This window comes from Pelophylax lessonae, assembly GCF_965119305.1.
Source record: "Pelophylax lessonae genome assembly, chromosome: 1".
In the NCBI taxonomy this organism is placed as follows: Eukaryota; Metazoa; Chordata; class Amphibia; order Anura; family Ranidae; genus Pelophylax; species Pelophylax lessonae.
In genome coordinates, this window is record NC_138768.1 from 601,679,989 (window position 1) to 601,696,039 (window position 16,051).

General features: G+C 47.5%; 1 protein-coding gene across 1 annotated transcript in view; it reads right to left on the reverse strand.

Moving 5' to 3' along the window:
• CENPE (centromere protein E) overlaps nucleotides 1-16,051 on the reverse strand; it is a 328,099-nt gene that overhangs the window by 32,188 nt on the left and 279,860 nt on the right. The window contains exons 54-56 of the mRNA XM_082248665.1: nucleotides 11,167-11,264; nucleotides 9,203-9,359; nucleotides 2,042-2,610 (exon numbers count right to left, since the gene is read on the reverse strand). Of these exons, the coding sequence (XP_082104791.1) occupies nucleotides 2,042-2,610; nucleotides 9,203-9,359; nucleotides 11,167-11,264 (824 nt within the window). The remainder of the gene's footprint in view (nucleotides 1-2,041; nucleotides 2,611-9,202; nucleotides 9,360-11,166; nucleotides 11,265-16,051) is intronic.

Consider the following 16,051-nt stretch of genomic DNA (forward strand, 5'->3'; position numbering starts at 1 on the left):
GAAGGGTCGCATCGCGATGCATCGATTCGGCGATTAAATTCCGCAGGCCTAATACCCACACTGCAAACAATGGGGCATGTACCAAGGGGTCTCTTACACTGGGACCCCTCCAGACTACCAGGGCAGGACACACTATCCCAGGACCCTTACAGAGTGGGGATAGCAGGGGAGACCCCAGGGGTTTCCGCTGCATCCTCTGCCCTGGGACCCCCACAAGACTCTAGGTCCAGACAGGGGAAAAGGGAGTGGGGGAAGCCCAGCTGACTGAGGGATTTTTAAAGGATGGGAGGGAGCTTGCAGGCAGGTCTGTCCGTCCCTGGAGGTTACTCCCATCCACACAAAAAAAAATAAAAATGCCAAAAAGGAAGAAGATTGGGGGGGGGGGGGGGACTGTACTTACCCTTCCATGGTGCGGGTAACGCTCCAGACAGCATCCTCGCCACTGAAGTAGGGGAGCTGTCGGCCAAGGGACCACTGTGACTCAGACCCAAGCCCGGTCGGATGCCACCAAGTGAGACGTTTATCTCGCGTGTCAGCCTCTGTCCGGGAGGATACGTCGCGGACGACCTAGCGTGTAGCTGCGGTCTTCATGCGCTCACTGGCTGGGCTGGGGGGGGGGGGGGCACTGGATCTAGATTATCCAGCCCGTTGCCCAGCCCGGCAGTTGATTGTATATCTCCCAAGAGAAAAAACAAAAAAGATGCAACAAAGAAGAAAAAAATTGCTAGGACCAGAGATCCCAGCAAGGAGCCTGGCTCCTTACTGCTGACTAGACAGATTAAAACTGATTACCTAGAGCAGAGAAGGGGTTATACAACAAGCTGAGGATGGCCCATGGACGTAGACAGGTGTTTTTTGCTCTGCCTAGTCCTACTCCTGGAGGAAGCAATATAACCCAGTAGTTATGATTTATGGAATTCTGTGTCCGAACGAAAGAGAAAAGCTATTTCCACAACGACTTTTCCTACATTTCATCCTATAATGCAGCTTTCTAATCAGAATATATGGCCATTACATCAGGCTAGTAAATCTTTGTCAGAATAACTTTTTAATGCAAGTTTTCTCAGCATGTTTAGATCATAGGTGGTATTCAGATTAAAATTTCTCAAAGTGGTCACTGGGGACACCGCAGACCTCTTAGACCTAATAGGTCCTGGTCCTTAAGAGGTGATTACACTAAATCAGAATGGCATTGTGGCTTGTGGGCTATTTCCCTTTAGCGCATAAAGGAAAAGCACAGTTTAGCATTGTCCTAGAAAGCATAATCTTCGTTTTCTTTTTTTTTTTCTATAGGAAATCAGAAAGATCAAAGGCTTTTTGAGAGGGTTATAAATTCTCAGACTCAGAACAATTCTGTCTTAGTAGTGTCAGACTAGACCTCCAAGCCAAAGATTCATTGCCAGACTAAGGCTGGCCATAGACCATTCGAATCTCGGCTGGTTCAAGCAGGAACTGGACGAGATTCAAACCGTGTATGGGTAGGCTGAATGAACCAAGTTAATTGATCAACTTTGGTACAACCAGCCTGCCAAATTTTACTTGGAATTATCGCTAGCGGCTGGTATAGCCACTAGCAATAACCATTGTCTTCTCCTGGCAGTAACCGCTTCAGTGGTTGCAGGAAAGACATTTGTTGTGTATGGCTGGCATTAGTCTGTGCAACCACCAAGGTTCTTATCAGTGTTGGCTATTATTCTTAAATGGGTATATAAAACACCAGAGTAATTCATTCATTAAGGCATCACAAAACAAAGGTGTAAGCTATTCATATAAAGGAGCTATGATAATGAATGTGAAGGAGGGATCAAAATCAAGGCTAGATGATAACTTCCAAACTAGGGCTGTCTGTGCAAAGGCCACAACACTTCCCCAGTATAAGTGAGAAAATGTTGGAAGTAGCCCACGGTCTATACTTGACCTGCTCAAGGCATCACAGAAGATTATCTAAACATGTACAGCTGGAAATGCTAAGCCATAAAAAGAAAACAGTACAGGGGCCTATACTACTACATTTCAAGATGATAAACATAGCCATCATTACCTGGTAAAGTGCCAAGTGTGGAGTTGTCGAAAAACTTGGATGGACAATAGGGCAAAGATTTGGACCAGAATTTATCTTTAGGTAAGTCTGCAGGTTCTGGCAAGCTGTGCTTTTTGCATGGTGATTCAGTCAAGTTGCTGAACAACTGGCCTTCAGTTCTGAATGGTGACATAGCACGCTTTCTATTCAGCTCAGTTTTTCCAGGGGATGAGGCAGGAACACTGTGTCTTAATGTCTTGTTTGGAGACATCACCTGAGGTTTTGTTAAGAGTGTCTTGTTTGGAGACATTGCCGGAGGTTTGGGTAAGAGTGTCTTGCTTGGGGACATGACTTGAGGTTTGGGCAAGGGTGTCTTGCCTGGGGACCCTGCACGTTTACTGTGAGTTCCAGTCTTTCCAGGTGAATGTATATGGCTAGGTGGAAGGTCAGATTTGTGTGGCGAGACAGTGGCTTGTTTGTACACTTCTCTGCTGCTTTGTGATGCGTCTGTTAACGAACTAAACAAATTGGAAGGTGTTTCCACACTTCTGTCTTTTAGTTTAAATTCATCCTCCCGACTGGATGCGTTCCTTTATCAAAAAAAAAAGTGTTAACTGAACAGCTGAATTAATTAATAAATGAACACACATACGCAAACCCTTAAGCCTTTATATTAAAAAGATTATATATATATATATATATATATATATATATATATATATATATATTTTTTTTTTTTTTTTTTTGCCGTTTATAATGTGATGTTTTAGATATATTTTACAAAAAGTAAGCACAGTATAGTGTTCATACTTGTAAAGGAAAGATGCTTATACTTATCTATCAGAGACAGCTGACATCGGCTGAAAAGCCTTAGCAATGACGCCACCCATAGGCTTACTATGGGGCATCCTTTGTCAGCTGTCCCTCTTCTACACTGAAGCCTATGCTGGGATCTGATCATGTGACCAGACCCAAGCACTCTCAGCATAGCCAAGTATAGACATTATGGGGGGGTGGAAGCAGGTTCGGGTTTAACTGGACTTCCACTTTAAAGATCTATTAAAGACAACAGGAGTTCCAAGCTTTCAGAAAGTTGGTGTGCTACCCAAGAGCTCACCACATGTTGGCTGCAGTAGTAAATCTGAAATATCCATATGTAATTTTTATATAAATTTACCCGATAAGAAACCACTGCACATTACCTTAGAAAATTATGCCTGACTTAATATGTAATAAATTTCAATTTTTACTGATAAATTACCAAGTTTAAAGCTCTTATCCAGTAGGAGCAATTTATTTTTTCTAAAAAATTAGAAGAAAAAAAATGTCTCTGATGTTCATTGACGGACACATCTCCTGATCTTCATGACCATTGGTGTTATACTGCCCCCTACAGGAGTAGGACACTAAGCAGAAAAAGAATCTGGCAACGCCCATGGGCAGTCCCAGTGGGTATACTCCCTCTCTCTGCTATAGTTTCTAAGTTTTGTTACAGTGTCAGAAGAATTACAACTCCAAAGAGGGGTGGGTGCTGTGTCCGTCAATGAACATCAAGGAAATGGATTTTAGGGTAAGTCAAAAATCCAGTTTTCTCTTTCCATCATTGATAGACACTGCTCCTAATCTTCATGACCACTGGGATGTCCCAAAGCAGTGTTGAGAGGTGGGAACAGCAAAAAAATTCACAAGGCTAAACAGTAACCAAGCTGGCAACAGGAGCTCAACCAAAAACAACTGGAGCCCACCTGAAAAACAGCAGCTTGCGAAACCTTGCAGCCAAAAGAAGCATCCGCACATGCCAACACATCCACTTTATAGAACTTTAGAAATAGACCCCCTGTAGAAAGGTACGCACCAAGGAATGTGTGGCCAAGGGTTGTTGGAAGACGACCGTCAAATCTGACACCTGGCCCTTGATGGTCCCCAAGGCCAATTTCTGTTCAGCCGCCCCATTTAAGGAAGTTCAAGATCTGAGCCACAGAGGAGGAACGAGGATGAACCTCAAGAAACCCACACCATGCAATGAACGTCTTCCACGTACGATGGTAAATCTTCCTAGAAGTAGATTTCCTAGTTTTTAACAGCATTGAATTCACCATCTTAGATAAACCTTAAAGACAGCGACTGTAAAGCCGGTTGGAAGATTGGTCCTTGGGACAGTAGATCCTCCCTGAGAGGAAGCTTCCAATTAACATGAACGACCAGCCGCACCAGATCAGCGTACCCAGATTGACATACCAAGTCCGGCGAGGCCAGCCTGGAGCCACTAAGATGACAGGAATCCCTTCTGCCTCGATCTGCATAGAAGTTTTGGCAGCAGCTTGAGAAGAGGGAAGGCATAAATCTGAAGATACTGACCCCATGGGGCCACCAGCACGTCCGCCAAAGGTCTCCTGTTACTGAGCCACAAACCGCTGCACCTTTCTGATGAGCTGACAGATCCACCTCAGGGATGCCCCACCGGAGACAACTCATGAAAAACACCTCTGGATGAAGGGACCACTCCACTTGGTCCAACGCTTGCCGCCTGAGGTAATCTGCCTGTCAGTTTTCCACCCTAGGAAGGTGTACGGAGGAGAGGGCTGGATCCCTAAAGATGATCCGTCCAATGGCACAGTCTGATCACTCGGAGTTCCAAGACATTGATCATTGACTTTTCCAGTGTCCAGATCCGCTGAGCAGAATTGTTGGAGGATGCCTCCCCAGCCGGGCAGGCTGGCATCTGTGGTGACCACTGTCCATTACAAGGGAAGGAAGGATTTGCCCAGCCGAAGCACCGGAGAGCGAAGCCACCACATCAGGGACTCCTTTGTTCCGCGGCTCAGTCGGATCGGATTGTCCGGAGACTGCATTGTCTTGTCCCATTTGGTCAGAATATCCCTTTGCAGGGACTTGCAGGGACCTCGTATGGAACTGTGCAACCAGACTTGCCTTGAAGGAAGACCCCCATCAGGCCCAGCACCCACATGCAAGTCCGGAGGGATGACCATCTGCTGGACAGCAGGAGACAAATTGTAGCCTGCAATTTCTGGAGTTTTTCCAGAGGAAGGAGCACTCTGGCTAAGACGGAGTCCAGAGTCAGACCCAGATAGTCCAGCTCTGTGGACAGAACCAGAGCAGACTTCTGAAATTTCAGAATCTAGCCGAACTCTCTCAGAGTTCGCATGGTGATTTCCAGGTTTTCCACCAGATCAGTAGGAGACTCCGCTCACAGGAGGTGGTCATCCAAGTAGCCCAGTACTGCGATCCCCCGTTGGCAAAACATTGCTAACACCGGGGCTAACACTTTTGTGAAGACCCGAGGAGCAGAGGCGAGACCAAAGGGTAACCCCACAAACTGATAATGCTCCTCTCCCACAACTGGACTCCATCCTGGACTTCTACACCCGCACAAAGCAGTTTAGCACCTTGAGGTCCAGGATTGGATGCACCTTGCCTTCCTTCCTGGAAACTGTAAACTGGTTTGAGTAAAAACCCTGAAAATATTCCAAAGTCGGAACCGGGACAATCACCCCTTAAAGTAACCGCTCTTGTACCGACCCAAACAGACCCTGTAAGCGGACAAGTTGGAAAGAAAGAACTTTCCAGGGGGATAAGAGCGAAACGCGATCTTGTAGCTCCCCTAATTACTTTGTGGACCCACTTGTCTTGTACCAGGGAAGTTCATGGGTCAGGAAACCAGCGAAGATGTCCCCCCCACCCCTGATACGGGCAAGGGCTCACCTTCATGCTTTGAAGCAGCTTTGTCAGTGGGTCTGGAGAAGCCAGCTTCTGCCAGACCAGGTTCGTTTGGATCCTCCAGAGGCAGCCCTGAAAGGTTTCGAGCCCTTGTCAGTCGACCCTGAGGGAGGAAAAAACTTCCTATGAGCCGAGAAGGAGGGCCCACGTCTACGATGAGGTTCCTTGCCCTTAGTGGCCTGTGGAAGAAAAGTGCTCTTTCCCCCTCTGAGAGGGGAGATCAGTTAAAGAGGTTGTAAACCCCCCCCCAAAATTTTTTTTTTTCAACCTGAAAGCGAAATACATAATGAACTAGTACGCATCGCATACTAACTCATTAGGAAATACCTTAGAACGAGCCCCCGCCGTGCCGCCCGGTTACCTCTATGACGGGCGACATGTTCAGTCGCCCGTCTTCCGGGATCGCGGCATCCGGCCATCTGATTGGCCGGAACCGCGGTGACGTCACTCCCGCGCACGCGCGCAGGAGCCGACGGTCACGGCACGGGGCTCTGAAGGAACGGCACCAGCAGCCGTTCCTTCAGAGCGCATGCGCCAGTGATGTCACTGGCTGCATGTAAGGTAAATATCTCCTAAACGGTACATGTTTAGGAGATATTTACAGTAACTATAGGTAAGCCTTATCATAGGCTTACCTATAGGTAAAAGTTGCAGAGGAGGGTTTACTTCCTCTTTAAGGCCTTTTTAGAAGTCTGGTCCGCAGACCAGCATTTAAACCAAAAGACACTCATAAGGACCACTGCCGAAACAGAGAGAATAGGGGAGCTGCATCCAAAAAGGCATCACAGATAAACTGCAGCCCCTGGACCAGCTGGTCCACTAGCTCAGCAAAGGCAGGGGGGAGCTGTTCTCCCTCCAGGTCACGGCGTAAAAGCTTAGCCCACTTGGTCAGAGTTTGACACCAGGGCAATGGTGAATACCGGCCTCAGTGCCGAACCAGCCAGAGTGTACGTATTGCGGGCCACAGCCTCCACCTTCCTGTCAGCCGGATCCTTAAAGGTCGGGGACTCAATCTGGAAACCAGAGAGTCCACTACCAGTGGAACAGTCCACTTCTTAATAAGGAACTCCTCATAGCGGTAACGCCTAGTAAATGGCTTAGGGACCCCAAGGGGATGCTTTGGTTGTCCCCACTCTTTAGGGACAATTCTGTCAAAATAGGCAGGGAAAGGAAACACCTTTGCAGCTCTAGATGGCTTGTGAGTGCCAAAGAGAACCTGCCCCTCTGTCACAGATGCAACTGCGTCCTCCATTTTCAAGGTCTCATGCACAGATACAATCAGTGCGGCCACCAGCGCCTTTTCGTGTGCGGTTGCAGATGTGGAGGAATCATCCTCACTATCTGAGGATTCCGGGCGCGTGGTCGCAGACCCAGCAAGATGACCCACGTCCGCAGCAGCTGAATCAGATTCAGGATCCGTTGACAGGGGAAGGCAGGGAGCGCTTTTTGCTAGCCCATCACCCGAAAAGCCATCTCCACATGGGACACAAAGGACTTCAAGACCACCATCAGAGCATCAATGGATGGTTGGGATCCGGAGGGCCCTGCAGCCTCAGAGAGGGGAACCGGTGGGGAAATGTGCTCCAAAGACTCCATGAGTCACCAGGAGGACCACATAAAAAGTGTTAAACACTGCAAAGGGACAACCCCCACAGAGCTGGCAGCACCAGCCGGTCGCCAGGCACAAAGCACAAAGTGATCCTCAGCAGAGAGGGAGAGGATCCTACCAGACTCACCACCCAGCAGAAACAGGAACCTGCAGCCACCAGGCTAATCTGCACTCAATGCGCGGCGATCAGGAGTCAGCACCAGGGGATTAGGAGGCACTCCCAATGGCAAAATTGCCGCCCACAGGGCTCCACTGTCATGGTCGTCACTATTTTCAATGGCAAATCACCACAAAATGGGCGCCCGACTACACCTACATGGCCGCTGTGCATATAAACACATAGGCTATAGCAAAATGGCAGCCCTGCGCTGCACTACAAGGGATCCCTAGACCTCAAGGACAGGCCCTGGCAGGAGCCCCCGCCAGGTACAACCTCCCCCCCCGCCCGCACAGCCAATAGTCTGGTCGACGATGGTGGCGCAACCCCCATCGCCAGCAAAGCGCCCTGCCCCCACCCCAGGAGGTGGACCAGACCACCCACACAGCCCCAGCATAAGTGGAGGGGGTAGGATGGGAGAACAGATGATAGGGGGCGGGTGCCTGAAGGGAAGGAGGGGAACCCGGGGGTCCGACCATCCCAAGGAGGGGCCCACATCCACCTCAAAACCCTCCAGGGCGAGAGGGGGACAGCTACCTACCATACCAGGAACTAGGCAGGCACTGCTCCAGACAGAAGCTCCAATCCATCGAAATGGGGGGCTGTCGGCCAGGAGGAACGCTGCGACTCGGGCAGAGACCCGGTCGTATGTGACCTCGCCAGACTGGGGTGACCACTGAATCTAAATTATCCCGCCCATCACCCAGTCTGGCAGTTGATTACAGATCTCACAGGAAAAAAAACAGGAGAAAAATGACTATCTAAAAGAAAAAATTGCCAGGACCAGAGATCCCAGCAAGGAACTAGGTCCTTACTCCTGACTAGGCAGAGAAAAAACTGAGTAACTATAGCAGAGAGGGAGTATACCCCCTGGGGCTGCCCATATGTGTAGCCAGATTTTTTTTTTCTGCCTAGGGTCCTTCTCCTGTAGGGGGCAGTATAACCCAATGGTAATAAAAATCAGGAGCTGTGTCCGTCAATTAATGAAATAGAAAAACATTTTTCATGGTTGGTAAAATATTTTGCAAACAGGTAATTTTTCTCCTTCACTGATGTGCGCGGATGAGGCTGCACTCAAGGGCACTGATAGGGAACACTGATGGACTGCACTGGTGGCCACTGTTGGGACTGCACTGATAATCAGTGCTGATGTCCCTTTAGCACAAGCCGTTATCGGATCTCTTCTCATGCTGTCAGTGTGAGGAAAGAAGAGCCGAAAACTGGTTTGTGTTACAAAAGTGATCAGCTGTAATTGGACAGAGCTGAACATGTGGTAAAGGGCAGCTGTGATTGGCCCTTTACCCTAATCTGTGATCAGTGGAGTTCGAAGGACCCTGCAATCAGAGAGAGTGCCCCGCAGGGGGCACATGGATAGCTTGATCACGGGAGGACGTCCATGTATGTCCTCCCGGGCAAGTACGCATGCGCTGTAGCCGTCTTTCAGCTATAGTCTGGGCAGGAACTGGTTAAAAAAAAACTGAATCAAACGGTAACATGACAAGGTTGCTTTAGTGATGATACAGCTTGCAGCGAAAGCTTGTGTCACCAATATATTAAAATGATGCCCAGTGAAAGCTTATTTTCATGTGTAATGACAGAGGGTAATCCATGTAAAAAACAATGAGAATACTTTTCATGGGGGATTTTCTCTATTAAAGGGTAATCAAGTCACTTTTACCTTGATAGCTGATGGCACTTTTTCCTGTAGTGGGTAATTTCCCTTTTTAAAGCAGCATTTTCTGATTGAAGCATAAGCATTGTTGTACTCTGCACAATGCCACTACCACCTCCACAGGTCAAAGGATAGGCTATGGAGCCATTCTTGTCAGAACAAACTGTGGAAATAATGAACAGTAATATAGACAGATAGACCTATTTAGTCAACACCAGCACAGCAGGTTCCCCCCCCCCCCCAAAACTCTAAGAATCCTTCTGTATTTCACCTCCTTTAAATATTTAAAGGTGCGGTCTCTGTACTTTTATAGGTAGTTGGTAGAGTTTGATAAAAACTATTTTTCTACCAAAATGTTCATATATCCTCACTCCTTTTCCTGTGATGGTTACTAGGGTCTTCTTTTCATAGTTACCTAATTTTATGCTTGTATATATTTATATGGACAAATATTTTTCCATTTTAGAGAGCCCAAAGGCTGAGGTAAGCGTGGCTTTGTCAGACCTTCCTCTATATTATTATTTGGCAGGCCAAATTAAACAAATAACTTTGAAACACCCTGATGGTCTACTCTCTTCACAGGCACATCTGGTAGATATCCTAAATATGAGACAGTTGCTGATGTACACATTTGGAGACCCCGAGATTGGTAATTGGGTCCTGGAGAGTTGACCCAGGACCACCCCCCCCCCCCCCGATTCTAAGCCCTTTTCTAACTACCCTGTAGAGCATGTATTACAATTACAACAAATCCGGTCCACCAGGCCTGGTCATGCGGCCCTCAAACCAAGAACTCTATTCGACCACCTCCGGCTCTCGCCCTCCATTGTCACTCGTGTACACAGAAAACTTCTGTGTTTTTAAGGGACAGCTTTGTTTCCAGTGGCTCCTGGATCTAACAGACCCCCTGTATGCACTCACAGTGTGGGCAGATCACCAGAGAGCGAGAACAATCCCACTGCAAGGCAAAGCAGAGTCGCCTAAAAAAAGGGGGTAGTAAAACAGAGCCAGGCAGGAGAGCGTAGAGATGAGAGGAAGCTTTGGGGTTGCACACCCTTAAACCCTGCACATTGCGTGTAGAGCACCCCTCTGTGCATAGTGCACCCCTGAAACTGCACTCTGTACATGTATTCATGAACTCTGCATGTAGCACACCCCTTAACCCTGCACTCTGTATGCAACGCAGACCTGAACTCTGCACTTTTTAGTGCACCCCAGTTACAACTGGCCTTTTGAGGGCAACCATACTGCTGATATAGCTTGCGATGGAATTGAGTTGGACACCTCTGCTCAAGAGGAAAGAGGTCTATACTTACCCATTCTGAGGATGCTCTGGTCCGGTCACATGATTGGCTACCAGCGCTAGCTTCAGTGTGGAGAAGGGGCAGCTGACAATGGACGCCCCAGAGATGGATGCGACGTCACCGCCTAGGCATTGAAGCCGTTGTCGGTAAACTCTCCTCTTTGTTGAAGCTTGTTGCTGGAGAGATCATGTGACCAGAGTGCCCTCAGCCATAGGGTAAGTATAGGCATCTTTCCATTACAGGGTAGTTAGTACAGGGCTTAGAAGGGAGGTGGGAGCAAGTATATTCAGTATTTGACTGAACTTCTACTTTAAATAATCAAGTTCTTCCTTGTAAGAAGGTAATTTAGGATAACCAAAACTCCCCTCAAATTTCAGAAAATCTTGATCAGGTTGTTGGGCTACATTCACCAACAATTTGACCAATACACAATTTTTACACTTTTGTGTACTAGGGTATGGATATCATTAACTTGGGTCCTTCTGTCTATGTGATTCCTTCGGTATTCTGACCAGCTTTGCTTTGGCAAAAGGATTCCACAAGACTGTCATTTTAACTGTGGGAATTGTACTACCGCTGTCATTACAGTATATGTTATGATTCTGTAAAACTAGGTATTCTCTTAGCTCAATACACTGTTTAAAAAATATATATATTCTTACGTACTGGTAGTATCGGCATCTTTTTGTGATCGTCTAAGCTGTTCTTTCGACTTCCTTAAGCATTCTTCTTTGTATTCAAGAGCAGATTTTAGGGAAGCTATTCTGTATCAAGAAAAATAGTAATATTCTTATAAGGTAAAGTAAAAATAAAAAAGGATATTTGTACTCAATGTACAACCCTTTTCATAAGAAATCATACAGTTGGATTATATTGCCACCTATAGGAGGATTGGACATTGGCAAATGAAATCTGAAAACCAGCCCAAGATTACATCTCCTTTATTCCACATGCAGTACCAAGAGCATGATCATAAGCACAGAGGGGTGAGAGCCGAGTCCTTCAGTCGACTCCAAAAAATGGATTTTGTGTTTGCATACCTTTAAATTCTTGGAGTATAGTACAGGACACTGGACTTAATTCATAGACCATGGGCTATGTGTCGCTACGTTCAGGTTACAGGACATTGGCTGCCCCCCCCCCCCCTCTCAGTGTATTCATATAACCACCCCACTCTAAGGCTCCAGTTTTTTTGGCAAACAATAAGGAGCTCACAGAGAAAAGAGGGAAGGGAGCTGCTTCCAGTACTATATTCCAAGATATGGAAATGTCAGAATTCCCATTATGTTTGTCATACCATACACAGAAATCGATACATAGAACATGGGACATCCCCAAGCAAAACCTCAGGGGGTGGGCAACAAACCAGTTAAAAAGCATCAGCTGACCTAAACAAACAGTTAACAACAGACGCACCTTTCAGCTGAAGCAAGCAACAGCGGAGACTCAAACAGCCACTTGGAAAACAAACCGGTTTTGGAAGAAAAACAAAAGAACAGGTGGCGGCACAGGCAAGTGAGGACAGATGCTGCATAAGCCAGACAGTAAAGGATGAACTTGTTCCCCAAGGGCAGAAGAACTATAAAAAAGGCAAGATGAATACCCAGCTGGGTGGAAGAAGGAGTAATCCCAAGGGAGGACCTCCCTGTGAAGAGAAGATGGTAAGGTCCCAAAGGAAGACCCGATGAATATCTGTAGATGCAATGGCTAACCCTTTCCCCTATGGGAGGAGAAAAACTGGATTTTTGACTTACCGTAAAATCCTTTACTCTTCAGTTCATTAACGGACGCAGACTCTGATGCATATCATCAGGGTTATGCTGCCCCCTACAGTAGGACACTAGGCAGAAAGAAGTTCTGGCTACGGCTATGGGCAGTGCAAGGGTGTATACCCTCTTTCTTCCTGCACAGGATGTCAGTTTTGGATCAAAGCAGTGTCAGAGAAATAATACCAACTCAAAATAGAGGGGCTGGTACTGCGTCCGTCAATGAACTTAAGAGAAAAGGATTCTATGGTAAGTCAAAAATCCAATGCCAGCACATTCACCTGATAACATTTTGTGAAGGTATGAACAGACGACCAGGTAGCCGCCTTGCAAACCTGAAGCACAGATGCCTGATGGTGAAAAGCCCAGGAAGCACTAAACGCCCAAGTAGAATGCGCTTTAACAGGGAAAGGAGGAATCTGACCCTTAATTGAATAAGCCTGCACCACTGTCTGTTTGATCCATCTGGAAATAGTCGCAGCAGACGCAGGCAGCCCTTTCTTTGTGCAAATTTCTTAGGATGTTTTGACTTAGGACACAGAGGGTAACACAATCTCATTTAAGTGAAAACTGGAAACCACCTTCGGAAGGAAGGAAGGATCCGGATGAAGTACCACTTTATCCCTGTGAACCACCAGATAGGGAGAATGACAGGATAACGCCGCCAGTTCCGACACCCTGCGTCGACACTTTGCGACGAGTCCAAAGTCAGGCCCAGATAGTCCAGTCTCATGGAAGGGACCAAGGATGACTTCTGAAGGTTTAGAATCCACCCAAACTCCTCCAGAGTTCTCAGGGTCATCTCCAAATTTATTTTCAGCACCGTAGGAGACTCTGCACGTAGCAGCAGATCGTCCAGGTAACCCAGGACTGATATTCCCCACTGCCGCAACAGCAGCAGGACCGGAGCCAACATTTTTGTGAAGACCCGAGGAGCAGAGGCAGGAGCAGAGGCGAGACCAAAGGGTAATGCCACAAACTGATAGTGATCCTCTTCCACGGCAAAACGAAGAAACCGTTGGGTGTCCTGCACATATTGGGATGTGAAGGTAGGCATCTTCGATGTCCATTTAGACCAGGAAATCCCCCTGATGTAGGGAAGCCACCACCATGCGAACTGATTCCATCTTTAATTTTTGAACTCGCACAAAGTCAGTGACCTTAGGTCCAGTGGGACATTGGCTACATTGTCATTGAGACCCTCCTCCCCATAGAGGAAGTGACACTAGAGGTGAGTCATTGCGACTCATCTGTCATCCCATGTGTGAGAGTGCTGAAGATGCTTCTTCAAGAGAATGAAGGACCCAACACATGTGGCACTAAAACATGTAGGCAGGCCATGAGAATGAAAAAACAGGAATATCGGCGCAAGCATGAATAAATAAATGGATGGAAATAAATAAAAGCAGCTGACACCAAGGTAAAAAATATGTAAAACCCAATGTAAAACTGATAGTGAAAAGTGCAGCGCTAAAACAATAAAACAATAAAAACATCAATGGATAAATGAAAAGTCTATGAATGGCACGCAGTAGTCTTGTAAAAAAGAGGAGAAAACAGTCCAATAAGAAATCCCAATGAAAGTGCTCAGTGCTGATCAGTAAACAGGACACAAGTGCTTGTTCAGTGCAATCCTTCACCAGAGGTGCTAGCCTCTCACCTGTAGGCTGTGAAAAGACAGCCTTAAAAGTACACTCCCAGCAATGTGAAAATCCTGACCAGGACAGCAATCACAGAGGGCATCTCTCCTTTTTGTAAAGGTGTTCACAACGATCCCCATGTAATAGAAAGGGGGCAGACCATAGTGCAATATGTTTCAAACACCACAATTTATTAATAAAACAAATGGACAGCCTCTTACTTCAAGGTAATGCAAAAACGAGCAGTACAGCAATCCAGCTGATCTCCAGACAGAGCGGAACGCTCTGCTAACAGGGGCTACGAGTGACGTCACGATCTCCTCCCCCTTGCGCACGCGTATCGTCCATGGGCGGGACTTCCTCCCGTGATGAATAAGCGACACATCCAGTCGTGAAACGCGTCCACCGATTGTCCTGCACTCACAGTGTGTATCTGTATTTGCCAATTCGATTGATGTGGAATAAAGACACTCCTTTTTGAAACTTATCGGAAGTGCGGTCATTCCTTTTGTTGTATGAAGCTATCCTGGATTGCGGATCCGACCGGCACCTGATTCCAGCCTCACCTAGAGCGGTCTTCCCTGTTTGGATCCAGGATCGGACACACCTTGCCTTCCTTACTGGGGACCGTAAACAGGTTTGAATAAAAACCTTGAAAACGTTCCGCGCATGGAACCGGAACCATTACACCCTGTTGTACCAGATCCTGAATTGCGCCAAAGAGCCTGTAAGCGATCCGGGGACAATCGCACATTGGAAGGGAAAAACCTTACAGGCGGTACGGATCGAAACTCGATCTTGTAACCGGACCGTTTCACCTCCTGAACCCATTTGTCTTGTATCTGGGACAGCAAAAGATCCAGAAACTGGGAAAGACGTCCCCCCACATCAGATACGGTTGAGGGCACACTTTCAGGCCGAAGTGGCCATGTCTCCGGTATGGAAAAACTCGATTTTTGTTTGCCAGACTAGGGTCGTTTGGAACCTCCGGAGTCTTGAAGGGCTTCGCCTTATCGACTGACCCTGAGGGACGAAAAAACGTCTTGTGTGCTGAGAAGGAGGGACCCCGTCTGCGATGAGGGTCCTTACTCTTGTTAGCCTGCGGGAGGGAGGGACCCTTACCCCCTGTGAGACTTTGTAATCCAGAGTGGCCCCAAACAGGCGATCACCTTGAAAAGGTAGATCAGTAAAGGCCTTCTTTGATGTCTGATCCGCAGGCCAGCACTTCAGCCAAAGTATACGCCAGAGGACCACTGCAGAAATCGACAGTCGGCCCCATATGGGAGCAGTATCCAGCGCGGCATCGCAAATAAATTGCGGCCCCAGCATCAGATGGTCCAACAGCTCCGCAAAGGCAGGGGGAAGTTCTTTCCTCTCCAGGTCACGGCGTAGAAACTTAGCAAATCAAAAGGGGGAGGAGTACCCCCTTTTAATTTGTTTGCATTGTGTGGTTACCAATAATAGTACCTGCAGCATTGAAGGTATATAACGTTTATACACCTACTAGACAGCGCGAGAATTACACACCCCTTTATCGTAGAAACTTAGCACATTCAGTCAAAGTCTGCAAGACAAGGGCAATAGTAAACACTGGTCTCAGAGCAGACCCCGCCAGGGAGTACATATTGCGGGCCACAGACTCCGCCGCCTTTCTGTCCGCCGAATCCTTAAAGGATAGGGAATCCTCCACTGGGATTATGGTAGCTTTATTCAGTCTTGAGACCGGAGGGTCCACCGTAGATGGCACAGTCCACTTCTTCATAAAGGGACTCCTCATAAGGGTAGCGTCTAGCGCTTAGGCACCCCAGGGGAACGCTTTGGGCGGTCCCATTCTTTTTTGAGCACGGCGTCAATATACGCGGGAAAGGGAAAAACCTTTGCCACTCTGAATGACTTGTGAGTGCCAAATGTAACCTGTGCCTACATCGCAGTTGCGTCCTCCATTTTCAGGGTCTTACGCACAGATACAACCAGTGCGTCCACCAGCGCCTTATCTTGCGCGGCAGTGGAGGTAGAAACGCCATCCTCACTGTCAGAGGAGACAGGGCGCGAGGTAGCGGATGCGGCAGGGAGACTCGCGTCTGCGGTGGCTGATTTAGACTCACAATCTGAGACATCAGATGAGGCAGGGGTAGGTAGTTTCTT